This window comes from Leguminivora glycinivorella, chromosome 13 (assembly GCF_023078275.1).
Source record: "Leguminivora glycinivorella isolate SPB_JAAS2020 chromosome 13, LegGlyc_1.1, whole genome shotgun sequence".
NCBI classification, from domain to species: Eukaryota; Metazoa; Arthropoda; class Insecta; order Lepidoptera; family Tortricidae; genus Leguminivora; species Leguminivora glycinivorella.
Window position 1 is genome coordinate 4,353,059 of NC_062983.1, and position 14,645 is coordinate 4,367,703.

The 14,645-nt window shown below is 37.3% G+C and overlaps 1 protein-coding gene across 1 annotated transcript; it reads right to left on the reverse strand.

Moving 5' to 3' along the window:
- Positions 1-8,026: 8,026 nt before the first annotated feature.
- LOC125232657 lies at positions 8,027-14,338 on the reverse strand. The gene is made up of 7 exons (XM_048138413.1): positions 14,205-14,338; positions 13,755-13,778; positions 13,116-13,321; positions 12,498-12,612; positions 11,827-11,988; positions 10,741-10,928; positions 8,027-8,346 (listed from the first exon to the last, which is right to left on the reverse strand). Exons 1-7 carry the CDS (start codon positions 14,251-14,253, stop codon positions 8,230-8,232), a joined length of 861 nt encoding a protein of 286 aa, XP_047994370.1. The 5' UTR covers positions 14,254-14,338; the 3' UTR covers positions 8,027-8,229.
- Positions 14,339-14,645: the final 307 nt, after the last annotated feature.

Below are 14,645 nucleotides of genomic sequence, written 5' to 3' on the forward strand. Positions count from 1 at the left end.
CGCGTAGCCAATACCGTCCTCTGCAAATAATCTTTGACGTGTCGACTCACTCACAATGCCACAAACCAGTTGATCGCGTAGGTTATCTTCTAAATTCGAACCAAAATCACATGTTTTTGCCAGCTTCTTCAGTTCCGCTACATAATCGCTACGCTTTCACCCTCTGCTTGGCGCCGCTGACGAAACCGGTAGCGCTCAGCCAAGATGGAAGGTTTCGGTTGTAAGTGATTCTTTAACAGTTCTACCGCGGTAGTGAGGGTTAAAGATGAAGGTTGTTTGGGGCTTGCTAACGTTGATAACAAGTGGTATGCGTCCTCTCCCATTACGGCGATAAGTGTTGGTAGCTTCACTTCTTCCTTAATGTCATTCGCGAGGAAATACATTTCTAACCTCTCACAGTACATGGTCCAATTTCCAGTTTTCACGTCAAACTCTGGTATTTTTCCGACACCCATTGTTTTTAACTTGAATTACGATCACTTGTGTTAGCAACACTAGCAAATTAGCAATGTTTAAAAAGATAAATAATGTGAGGGTAGAAATGGATTTTTATTAAAAATAACAGACGGGTATTCTGGAAAAAAATGGGGCATTGTTTATCGAGTTGTGACAGTGAGTGGTTATGTGCAAATTAAAACTATGTAACGATTTTGAAAAGTAATTATATCAGTTTGAGAATCAACAGTGGTATACTTTACAAAAATCACCGTAAACCCAACGACCTCCAATAAATCCGAAGTGGTAAGAACGTTGAGAGAAACTTCAGGTATGTGTTTTTTTTTCTTTTACCTGGATTGCTAGCTGCAAGTACACGCCTACAATGTGGAATATCAAGAAGTTAAATTTGAGTAGGTACTGTACATAATGCCAATAATCTCAAAAATTATAAGTTTATTGAGCAGTTTGTAATATCAGTTTGTCAAATTAATTTTCGTTACTTTACGAAGTGATCTTGTAATAAGTCACACAGATATCCCAGTAAAATACTCAGTAGACAAAGATACCTACTTACATAACTTTTTGTTATTTAACAATAATTTTATTTAATTTATAAAGGCGTTGTTAAGGGTAACTTGTTTATTTTAGCGATGTACATTCCGCAACGTGATATTTAAAGGTTTATATCTAATTCAGTAAATAATCATCGCTAAAAAAAAAGGGTACTCAACAATGAATGAAACGTTGCATACATTAGCAACTAATAAAACGCGTGTTTCCGCCTGCATACGCTGGCCAGTGTAAGTTGACCCCACGCTTCAAGTTATTTACACGCGAATGAACATCAACGTTATTCTGGTTTTTTCTCCGGTATGCAGAAATCGGAGAGCTTCTTGAATATGAAAATTACTCAGGAAGGTTATGGCAACTTTAAATCTTTTGCCCATTCCATAAGGTTGATATTTCAATGAGTAATTGAATGATTACATTTAACCTAATATTTATTTTTTTTATATTAGAATCCTTGCATTTAAGTACGTGCTAGGGTTTTGTATAGGAAGTATGTACGATGAACGTCAAATAAAGGAAGTACAGTTTTGCATTGTGCGGTGACTACGTTGCTATTTTAAGAGCAGTAGGCAGAATATTTATTTAATAGTATTGGTTAATGTTTTATTTCAATTTAATGAATACCTGATAACTTAATCGTTTAGTATAGTTACCTATTAACCCAACTGAACCAAATTGCTATTAAGCATTACGTGAAACAATTTATGAATAAACAAAGAAGGTAATAAATGTGCCTAAACTGTTTATAGTTTCTGTGAGATTGGTCATTTACGATTACGACTCACATCGCTTAGGTAAACGACAATATCACTGTTTAAATGCTTAGCCATTTTTTATGTACCTACTTACTTACATATAAGAATTTCAATGAACTAATGACGTGTTTATTTCTTTACCCTACGTTTCTTCCTTACTAACCTCCTTTCTTACACTAAAATGTAAAGACTCTCCCAAGAGAAAGTAGCATGAGCACTTTGAGTCCATCGCCGGATAGGTCAGCATATACGCCACCGCTCCCTCGTGGTACGAGGAACAATGACGGTGGTACTAGATCATCCAGACCAACAACACGTTCGGGAAACAGGCGACGACGTGGGCAGTCGAAATCGAAGGCCCCGTTACGCCACCAGCGTAAGCGAGAAACGTATCGAAGCCGATCTCGTCGTCGGACTCGACGACTTACTAGGTCCAAAGACAGAAGCTCATTTAGTAATTCGTCGACGCCTAGTTATACCACGAGCAGTAGCGCTTCGCGCCTTTATCACCGCTCTCGCAAGACTCGCAATAGAACTACCGTACGTCGAGTGACTCAGCGTGGTACTAGCTCATCGACGGGCAGTTCGGACGGTCACGAGATACGTGAAAAGCGACGTAGTCATAGACGTAGACGAACCAATAAACGTAAGCGCAGCGCATCATTTAATTCGACTTCATCGGGTTCAAACCGCGAAGGTCACGTTCGATATAAGAGGCATAAAGTCAGTAAGAACCGTACCTCATCTGATATATTTTTTGATCAATTTTCAAAACTAATACAAAATAGGCGGACACGATTTGAGGGAGCTCAGAATGTTATTCCTGATTTTGACCCTGACACCAATGCGCAAACAGCAGCTGTTTGGTTACGTAAAGTTGATGACACGGCAAAAATTTATGGTTGGGATGATAGGGAAACAGTCTATTATGCATTACCAAAACTTTCCGGATATGCTAAAAAATGGTATCAAGGTCAAAATTCTATAAGCTATAGCTGGAGACAATGGAAGAGTAAAATACTAAAGACATTCCCGGACGACCGAAATTATGCTGACAGATTACATGAAATGCTCGAGCGTAAAAGTCAAAAAGATGAGTCATTAGAAGAATATTTTCATGATAAAGCGCGATTGGTTCGAATGTGTAACATTATGGAAAGAGACGCGGTTGACTGTATCATAAACGGGATTTTTGACCAAAATGTAAGATTGAATGCGCAAGGTTCGAATTTCCGAAGACCATCCCAGCTACTGAGATTTTTAAGACGAATTTCTAAAAAGAGTCAGCTACAAAAGAAGACAGGCTCTCTGAATAGCACAAAATATAATCAAATAAAACAAAACGATGCCAGCTCTAACAATGCAACCAAAACACCGACAGCGCCATCATTCCAACCACGCAGCAGATATAGGTTTAATCGATGCTATAACTGTAAAGAACTGGGGCACACGGCTGATGCGTGTAGAAAACCTCTGATTCGTTGTGAAAAATGTAATCGCCTCGGTCATGATGCAATACAGTGTACTCGAGACTCATTTTACGACAAAGGTGGACTTTCTGGTGACAAGATAAATAAAAACATCGAGAAAAAGCCTAATGATGCCAATAACAAAGTTTTGCGCATTACAGCCGAAAACAAGGACCCTAACGGCAAGTATTTTAAAACAATATCCTTAAATAATGTAGAATGTTCAGCGTATGTAGACTTTGGGAGCCGATTCACTTTAATAAAATCTACTTTTGCGGAAAGTTTAAGCTTAATCTTGGATAAATCTAATTTGCCGGTTATGAGAGGATTCGCTTACGGTTGCGTTACACCAATAGGTAGGGCGTCAGTTAATATTGTGGTAGACGCAGTTAATGCAATCGTAGAAGCATTTGTTGTTAACGATGAACTTCTAGAGACTGACGTATTAATTGGTCAATCTTTAACGGAGTTGCCAAACGTCGTGAGTCTTAAGCTACCGACACGGTTAATATTGTACTGTGACGAATCCGAAGTGACGAGAATACAGATATTTAATGCGGCTGATTGTATTGTGGATGGCATAACCACGCTTGAAGTCGAAGCTAGTACTCCGTACACAGGGTTTTTATTTGTTCCGGGTAATTTTTGCATGAAACAAGGTTGCGAGTATGCTTTGCTACAGGGAGTTTACAAATTTGATGAAGGCAAAGGACGCTGTCTAATCCTAAGTTGGGCAAAATCGCCAATAAGCCTTAAGAAACAAAGAATGATAGCACGCGCCATATGTCTGCCTGCCAATGTAAACTCCAATGTAGTACAAACAACTCCTATAGACATACAAACAATTGTTCCTTCCAACTCAGTAGTGCAATCATCAAATCAGATAAAAGAACCAATCACACTAGACATGATAAATGTTGGCCCCAGGGTAGCGAAGGAGCAAAAAGAATCCTTGCTTAACCTGCTCAACAATTACCGAGATTGTTTTGCTTTAAACATGCAGGAATTAGGACTGACAGATGTTACCGAGATGATTATTCGACTGAAAGACGATACTCCTGTTAGTTATAGGCCATACCGTCTCCCGTATAGTGAGCGTGCGAAAGTTAGAGAAATGATAGGTGAACTACTAGCTAATAACATTGTACGGGAATCTAATTCACCATATGCGAGTCCGATAGTTTTAGTTCGTAAGAAAAATAATGAACATCGATTATGTGTGGATTATCGTTCATTGAATAAAAAGACTATAAAAGATTGTTATCCGATGCCTGTGATAGAAGATCAGTTAGACCGATTAAGTGGGAACTCTTGGTTTACTAGTCTGGACCTCGCATCGGGATATTATCAGATACCTGTATCTGAAGAGTCGCGCCAATTCACAGCTTTTGTCACGCCTGATGGGCACTACGAATACACTAGAATGCCATTTGGACTAGTAAATGCGCCAGCTGTATTCCAAAATATGATCAACAAAGCTTTAGGCACGAAGCGATTCGAACTCGCCATGCCTTATATGGATGATCTTTTGTCAACAGGTAATACATTTGAAGAAGCTTTTAGAAAGGTAGAGGATATTTTAAAACTATTGAGAGATGCAAAACTAACGTTAAACCTTAAAAAGTGTTACTTCTTTCAGACCGAAATAAACTATTTAGGGTACGAAATATCCGAAACCGGTGTAAGACCAGGAAGCGCGAAAATTCAAGCTGTCTCTGAGTTCCCAGAACCCACTAATGTACATCAGGTACGACAGTTTGTAGGCCTAGCAAGTTTCTTTCGCCGTTTTGTTTATAATTTTGCAACAATTGCTAGACCTTTAACCAGACTAACTAAAACAGATGTACCGTGGACGTGGGGAGAAACAGAGAAAAATGCTTTCCAGGACATTAAAACCAAATTAATTTCTCGTCCTATTCTTGCTTTGTATAATCCAGATTATTATACTGAGGTCCATTGCGACGCGAGCAAATTGGGGGTAGGAGGAATGCTACTTCAAAAGCCCGATAGTGACAGCCCATTACGACCTGTCGCTTACTATAGTCGTCAAACGACACGAGAAGAAGAATTCTGGCATTCTTATGAGTTAGAAACCATAGCTGTCGTACTGTCGCTAAAAAAGTTTAGGGTGTACTTAATCGGGATCGAATTTGTAGTAGTGACTGATTGCAATGCTCTGAGATCGACACTGACGAAACGAGACCTGATACCAAAAATTGCAAGATGGTGGCTAATGCTTCAGGAATTCAATTTCAGTATAGAATATAGACCTGGGCGCAACATGCAACATGTTGACGCACTTAGTCGGAACCCGGTATCTGCACCCAACGAGCAAGAAGAATTCAATATTTTGAGCATAACAAGTACAGATTGGCTACATACGGTACAAATGACAGACCCAAGAGTTAAACATATCAAAACTATCTTACAAACACACGAAGATGACATTAAAGACATAACTAAAAATTATGTTCTACGTGACAATAGACTATACAGACGGGATGGACGAAAACTAAAATGGGTGGTACCAAATGGAGCTCGCTGGAGATTATGTCAGATCAATCATGATGAGGCAGGGCACTTTGCTGTTGAGAAGACGTTAGAGAAAATGCGCGCTGACTACTGGTTTCCTAAAATGAAACGTTTCGTTAGTAAATATGTAGCAGCGTGTATCAGTTGCGCTTATAACAAGGAGATGGCAGGCAAGAAAACTGGATATTTGCATCCTATTCCGAAAGTTAGTTGCTTATGGCACACATTACACATGGATCATTTGGGCCCATTCATTAAAAGTAAAAGGGGTAATACTTATATTTTGGGCATTATCGATGGCTTCAGTAAATATATCTTCATTAGAGCAGTTAAAAACACTAAATCTAAAACCACTGTTAAGGTTTTGGAAGATATATTTACCGAAATAGGCTGTCCAAAAGTTATTATCTCTGATCAAGGTACGAGTTTTACATCAAAAACGTTTAAATCATTTGTAACGCAAAGGGGGATAAAACACGTTCTTAACGCCGTAGCAACTCCTCGGGCAAATGGCCAAATTGAGCGCTACAACAGGACAATCCTTAGCTCCTTGGCAGCTATGAATCATGGGGTGGATGAAAGAGATTGGGATATAAACACTTCAAAATTGCAGTGGAGCCTTAATAATACACTAAATAAAGGGACAGGTAAATCACCTTCCGAAATAGTTTATGGGCAAAGGACGACTGGTCCTGCAGAAGGAATTTTAAAAGGTGCCCTTCAACAATCTGAAGATGTTACAGTTGATGAAAGAGAAAAGATACGACAACAAGTACAAGATAAAATTATTCGTAACCAACAAATGATGAAAGAAAGATTTGATCTAGCTAGAGCACCTACAAAAACGTTTAAAGAAGGCGACCTGGTCATGATCCCAAACCATAACCCTGATAAAGGAAAGAGCAAAAAGCTAGCTCCAAAGCATCGAGGTCCCTTTAAAATAACGGCTGTTCTTACTAACGATAGGTACCAAGTCACAAATATCGAGGGCCACTCCCAACGCAAATATAGTAATATATTTCCGGCCGATCAGCTTAAACGTTGGATTACGTTCCAAACTTCTCCTCATAATAGTGCTGACGAGACTGATAGCGATGACTCTGTATTGGCTCCTGAAAGTAATGCTACTTAAAATAACAATTATTTATAAATAAATATAGATTTCGTGGTATGCACCCCGTGCTAGTTGCAGGGGTGATGTTATGAAATCGATACTGTAATTAAAAAAAAAAAAAAAAACTAATTGAAATATATTTTTTCTCTGTAGTTGGTCCTCGCGTGAATTAAAGCTTGGACATTGTTGTTTGATCACATATGATGTAAATTTAACATCCTTTCCCTATTCCTACTCTTTACAGCCTAGGTTTGGTATGGAATGGAGTAGCATCGGTTGCTACCAAAGAGATGATTTATTCAAATGAAGATGTTGAATTCATATTGATTTTAAACAGCGTATCTGACCCGCGGGTGGCAGTACGATTGATGAATTAAAAGCAGACCGTAGCCCGAGGGAGGCAAGCGGTGGTAATGATGTCCTTGGGTGACACAGTTATGACGTCCCTGGTGTGTGTGACCACGTCTACGGTGACGGGTACACAGTACGTGAGAAGTATCAGATCACGTCTACGGTGACGTGTCTACAAAGGAGGCGCGATGTCTACGCCGAAAAGTGTGCAATTTCTAGACTATTGTTAATTATTTAACTTTAAATTAATATTATACTATTGTTAATATATCTCAAAGTTTACTATTTCAGTTTTTTTGTTTTGTTCTCTCTTCCGTGCGAAAATTTATGATGTATCAGATCAAAGACTAGTCTAATTAATTGTCTTAAATTTTAGTTTAATTCTGAACTTGTATGAGGCCATACGCCTTGTTTAGAATGGCCGAGCATTAATCGGAATGGGGACATTCCTTCAACAGAATGGCCGTCTGTTAGCAACACTAGCAAATTAGCAATGTTTAAAAAGATAAATAATGTGAGGGTAGAAATGGATTTTTATTAAAAATAACAGACGGGTATTCTGGAAAAAAATGGGGCATTGTTTATCGAGTTGTGACAGTGAGTGGTTATGTGCAAATTAAAACTATGTAACGATTTTGAAAAGTAATTATATCAGTTTGAGAATCAACAGTGGTATACTTTACAAAAATCACCGTAAACCCAACGACCTCCAATACTTGTACAGAAAACACTACTTGATTTCCAAAATAACAGTAAAAACCACGCCTCGTTCGCCAATGGTAAATAATAGACGTGCGCTCGGTGTAATCGTTTATTGCAAGACTAGTTCTAATCTACCCTCTATATCTATACATAAGTATACCTACGTATATACCAATTACATTGCGGTATTTGATGGCTGTGCAAAATTGTATGCAACCTCAACAGCCCGCAATGTAACTTAAATCGCATGCGAGTTCGCACGCCGTCTAAATCAGGCCTAAAGCTCTGGTCTAGTAGTCTACTGGAACATGCAGGAAATCAGCCACGGCTGGTCGATATAGTAGATATGCATCACGACACCTCCGGGGCTAGCAATTAACGAGTAAAAGCACTCTGGAGCAGAAGTAATGACCCCCTGAAACAAAAAATAGTAAATGTAGTGTAAGTAAATATGGGCTGGTGGTCTAGCGGTAAGAGCGTGCGACTTTTAGTCCGGAGGTTGCGGGTTCGAACCCCAGCTCGGCTGCCCTATGCAGAAATCAAGTATCTGCTTTTTGCCAAATTTTACAGTAGAGCGAAAAAACGATTTTGTTTTATTTTTCCTGATTATATGCTTATTAATTAATTGATAGCCTTTTAAACAGACGAACTTTATTATACTAGATATCATTAATAGTGTACTATAATTTTTTCTTCAAAATGGTTAGCACAATCATTTTAAAATACAAAAACAGCTTTCTGCGTAGAATGCGATAAGAAAATTTTAAAGCTTTTCTACAAGAAAGCAAGTATCTTGAATTGTTTTCATTTAGCTTTGGTAGGCTTCTTATTTTTAACTGTATCTAAAACAAAAACTACAGAACGGATTTTCATGCGGTTTTCACCAATAAATAAAATGATTCTGCGGAAAGGTTTTGGTATATAATTTGTTGAGATCTTGTTTAAATTGGTTGAAATATCTCAATTTTTGCTAATCAAGTCGGACAAAATTCTGCTGGCTGAGAGCTTTAATCGAAAACGCTGCCCAAACTGTTTGAGCTGTATCAAAACAATGTATCGCGAAATTGTGTATCTTTCATAGACATACAAAAAAGTCAGTAATAGCATATGTCTATCTTTTAAGGATAAATAACTATAACTATTTTTATGACAGCCCCGTGCGCAGCCGGGGCGGGCCGCTAGTAGATAGGTACCTACTCGTATATGTATACAATGTATACATTTTAGATAGATGCCTTTAATGTAGTGTATGTCATGCTTGTGTAAATTAGGTTTTAATATAAATGCAATATTGGAGTAATACACGGAAAAGAAGCTCTGGTTGTGTTTGAATGCAAGTTGTTAATCTTAAGAAAGATTAGGTTTAAGAGGTTTATCTGTCACGAAGAGTTCAAAAATACTCCTGAAACTTAATCAAGTACTTACGTTGTGGGAGACTATTTAAATAATAAAAAAACCTCGAAAGCGATTTCCCGTGGAACGCACAATATTAATTAAGTACAGTAGGTAGGTGCCTAAATACTCGGAAGACAAAAAAAAATAATGAAAGTTATAGTCTTCCTTAATTATAATATCTAATAGGGAACTTGATTGTAGTTAAAATAAAATATTTTATACCATGCACGAAATAAAGCATAAGAATTATGAGATAAGCCAGGGTAGAAATATATGTATAAAGTTACTGAGTTGACCGTGACGTCACTCAATTCAATGTCATATAAATTCCATTATTAGCAAGTCTTTCAAATTCGTTTTGACAGTTCTTAAAAAGAAGCTGATTTGACTACGAGGCTAGTAGCCTATTTATCAACTAACCAACATGCAATAATTATGTAAACGTGTGTTCGTTATATGTATTTTCGTATTTTGTATAAAAGAAGTTACATATTAAATAAGACAAGTTCCTTGTGCTTTTACTGTTTAGATACATCTGGTTGTTTTTTAATACTAAGACAATTTCTACCCGAAACCCAAATTAATACATGTATTAGTAATTACAAGCTTTTGACATCATAACAAAATGATAGACGCCGAAGTCAAGTAACTTCGCAATGAATATAAATAGTTCTACGCTGAAGTCAAGTAACTTATCAATAAATATCAATATTTCTACGCTGAAGTCAAGTAACTTCGCAATCAATATCAATATTTCAACTCTGAAGTCAAGTAACTTAGCCATCTAATATGAATTGCAAGTATCTTTCGCAAGATACTCGATTTCAAGATAGAAATAGGGTAGATACTTGACTTTAGCGTAGAATACCCCGTTAAAAAAAGATACTTGAATTTTTTAAAGTTCTGTATTTTGAAAAATATACATTATAAAAATTTCAAAAAAATACTAAAAGATGTATTTTGAAAAACTGAATCGAAAGATGTAAAAAACCATTTTTTGGAAAATTTTGAGATACTTGATTTCTGCGTAGGGCAGCCGAGCTCGTACCACTGAGTCTTTCGAAAATTTTATGCAAAACGTTATTTAATAGGTCAGTCGCTATTCGGTGAAGGAAAAAATCGCGAGGAAACCGGACTAATCCCAACAAGGCATAGTTCCTTCGTGTTGGAAGTGGCTTTCGTAAAACTAGTTTCTACGCCAAATCTTGGTATTAGTTGTCAAAGCGGATCTCAGACTCCCGTGAGCCGGGATAACGTAAAGAGGAGGATAGTGTAAGTTGGTGTAAGTAAATATTCTCAAAATGTAAAATAATAATATTTTATCGCATTCAACTTGTACGTGTCTTAAAATATTGGTAAGTACAAAACGGTGATTTAAAGTGTTATAGAACACACTGTTTTTTTCTGAACTTACCCTCACAGCAGATTCCGGAGGATTCTCAAACCAGTTTCTAGCACCAGTTTCTAGGTCCAGGTTCAGCTCTCCGAAGACCATTAGGCCTGTAGCGGTGAGTTCACCGGACTCCATCATGGCGAACCAGGGGAAAAGGGGCTCGTCGCAACTCAAACTCCAGGAGTCCATCTTGTAGTAGTAGTGGCGGCCTGAGGAAAAAGTATGAATAAATAAAAAAATATTGGGGACACCTTAAACAGATCAACGTAGCCCCAAACTAAGCAAAGTTTTTACTATGGTGCTAAGCGACGATATATTATGTACACACAAACAGATAAATACATACTTAAATATATACATAGAAAACATCCATGACTCAGGAACAAATATCTATGCTCATCACACAAATAAATGCCCTTACCGGGATTCGAACCCAGGACCGCGGCTTAGCAGGCAGGGTCACTACCGACTGAGCCAGACCAGTTGTCAATAGAAATCTTAAACTAACACTCAAATTACGTTTTTATGATTTTTAGGTATATTTATGTAAGGTCAATTAACTGGATGTCATGGCGTCTTAAAGATTGAAGAAAGCCAACGTTGTATAATGAATTGTATAAAGATTTCGGTAACAACGCTTTTGCGTGAATTTCTTAAGAGTCACACGAGATTATGTCAATTAAAGTAGAAGTCAGAAGTAAAAGAACGAAAAACACTCATGATACTCTTACGGGATTCTGCTAATAATGTTGCCATCAAAGTCCTGCAATGCGTGTGAAAGCTGTCGTTAGAGCTAAGTACTCAATGACAGATGTTACGGTTTGTTTGTTACTCGTACTTCATTTAAAAGTGTCGATTGAATATCAACAAACATTAGTCGCCGAGTCAGACGACGCAACGGAGCCACGCTGTTACGTCGTCGCCCAAATCTAATGTTTAATTTGTTTATTTTTTGTATGTCTTTTGTATTATTTTTTTTGTAAGTCTTGTTTTGTATTTTGTAGTTTCACGGTGCCTTGGTGTAAACTGTAATGCTGTGTTACTTTTTGATTAAATAAATAAATAAATAAATTACTCATCTTATCAAGTTCCCTATTCTGTACTCACCCATCGAATAAAAACAGCCTTGTTCAGTAAAGACACCTCCACCAGCGAGCTCAGTGGTAGAGTTGGAGATGAATACCACCTCTTTGTTGGTTCCCACGACCCACACGCCGCCATTCTCAGTAATCTTGTTCTCATTCCGCTTCGCATGACTACTAAGGATTTCTGAAAGTTGACATAATATATCATCACACATAATCATGAACGGCCATTTGTCCCGGTCCTGCTATTACCAACTATCACTAATTTAGTGTGGTGACTGGTTGAATTTTACCTTCCGTTTTCCTGTCGTGGATGTCAAAGAACTCGACTGTGAGATATATTAAACATGTAAAATCGGGTAACTCACGTAAAATTGTCGAAGGTCGCTCGACATGTTTCGCTCCGTAACGAGGAGCATTTTCATTGAGCACGCGCGATGCCGATGGTATCCCGACGCAGACTGCGGGCCGCCACTCACCCCCGGGTCAGCATTTATGCTGAGGCGGGACCATTTCGTGGTAAACCAGAGTTACATTTTTTTTTAAATCTCAACACTTATTAGAATTTTATATAATACTTATGTATATTAACTGTGTTTACCATTGAATAAATGATTGAATCTGAATCTGAATCTGAATCCCTACCCGCCTTTTTGGGAAAACAGTCGTAAATAGTTTGCGTGTGCATATTACCTTCAGTGGTAAAATACTGCTGCAGAGTATAGTATTCAACACTATCAACTGCCCAGTTAGTGAATCCAACTGCATCCATGTCTTCGTAGTGAGGGGTGAATTTGTCTTTTGGCAGCTATAGGAGAAATCAATCGGTTAACAATGTTAATCGGTTACAGACAAAAGCATGTTTTAGAAAATTTTTTACTTAACAAACCTATACATTTATTATGTAATCGACGGAATTGAAAAATTTATGAATATATTTATATTATACAATCTGACAATGTCGCTACAAATCAATAGATATTACGGAGTCCGGAAGACGAACCATTTTACTAAAAAAGTACCAAAATCAAAGAAGGTACATATATTATTTATTATATAAGCAATCCGTCGAATCTACCAGCCAATCAAAGAACGGTCCACAATATTGTCATAAAACAGACTATCAGTACATGGAGATAGGTGCAACTTGCAGATCCAATTTGCATACCAGCTACAACAAATGACATCATAAAAACAACAGACATTGTCGGAGTAGCAATCTACAAATACATGGAGACATAAGTGATGGACTGACCGTCACTCAGACGTAATCAGTCTGAATTTATATCCATATTTAAAAAAAAAACTTACAGCAACCTGCATGCCAGCAACATCACCATTGGCATCATAGAAGCAACAGACGATGTTGTCAGAGTAGCAATACATGGAGACAGAAGTGACTGGCAGACCGTCTGGTTGGGTCTGTGATACCCATCCATTGGATACGGCGTCCGTGAGCGTGCGAGGAATATCGTAGAAGAAGCTACCGCCTATGTCGTCGCCGACGTCGAATCTTACTGCAAATTTATTATATATTATTAATTTGTCAATGAACAGGGCAGCTTATAGGTGATAAATGTACATCAATGTCCTGCACTTGTGTTTTGTTCATTTAAGAAATATTTATCAAGACTGTGGTTAAGGAGATTGAGGTAAAAAGGTTGATTGGATAATTTTTATAATTTGTCACTTCATTTGATGATACTTTATGCCAAATACTGCTAACGTGTGTAGCCATTACACAAATCAATCAAGGTCACAGATATGGATAAGTTGAAACCAACTGTTACGTACAAGTACAATTGCTCGATAAGTAAGCAGTAGTTAGATGCTTCTTTAAACATTAAGTAATTGTTAATAAATGAAACAGAAGAGTTTCATTTACTGGGCATTAGCGTATTGAGCATTGGTACTTTCAAGAGCATCTTAATAAATAGTTACATTGCTTACCTCTAAATCCGCCTTCCCATATGCCTGTAAAAACAAGAAAACAAAGGATTAATTTACGAGTAAACCAGAGCCACCAGCCATCACAAGATCTAAAAGGTGACAATTAGATATGTTAGTGCAGCCAAGATTCTTAAAAATATCTGAACACGCACTGACGTCTTGATTAAATTTGGAATCCATAGATTTAGATTTCTGAGTATGTGGAGCTCTAGTTTAAAAAATATTTTCTACATATCAAGTGCTTCTCAAATTATCACAAAAAATCATTTTTTACTAGAGGGCCACATGACTATTACGAACACCGATCGCGAACGATTACAAAATGAGCTTCCCTGACAAGGGTTCCCGAGGCGTCTGGGATTGCAACCGGCCGTATGCTTGTTTGTCAACAACAAAAACACTTATTATAATTAACATCTAATAATGTAAATAATAAAATGCATTAAGTACTAGCGCTCCCGACAGCTATTAAAGCGAACAAAACCAAACTTTGCTTCATTTTGACCCTTCTGACTGAACTGAACGAGGCTTATTTTTTATTCCTTATATATAATGATTCATTATCTTGCAAAGTTATGAAACTTGGATTATATAATTGTAAATAACAACAGATACACTGTTCTTAGAGTTTTACTTTATTTCTTTAGGATAAGATTCAGGTTAAGGAAAAAGTAAAAACTGTAATCTGGGCATGGATCAATTAATTTATCAATCACATGAATTTCATCTATCAAGCTTACTGTTAATAGTTAGTCGAATTGATAAACTGCATTCGATAAGACTAAATTAGATTTGTAGCACACTGATCGGTGAGACAAGATTACAGGGTGTACCAAATATTTTTTTAACGGTTAATTCTTAGCTTGGTTTTCTTATTATTATTTTTGTTTA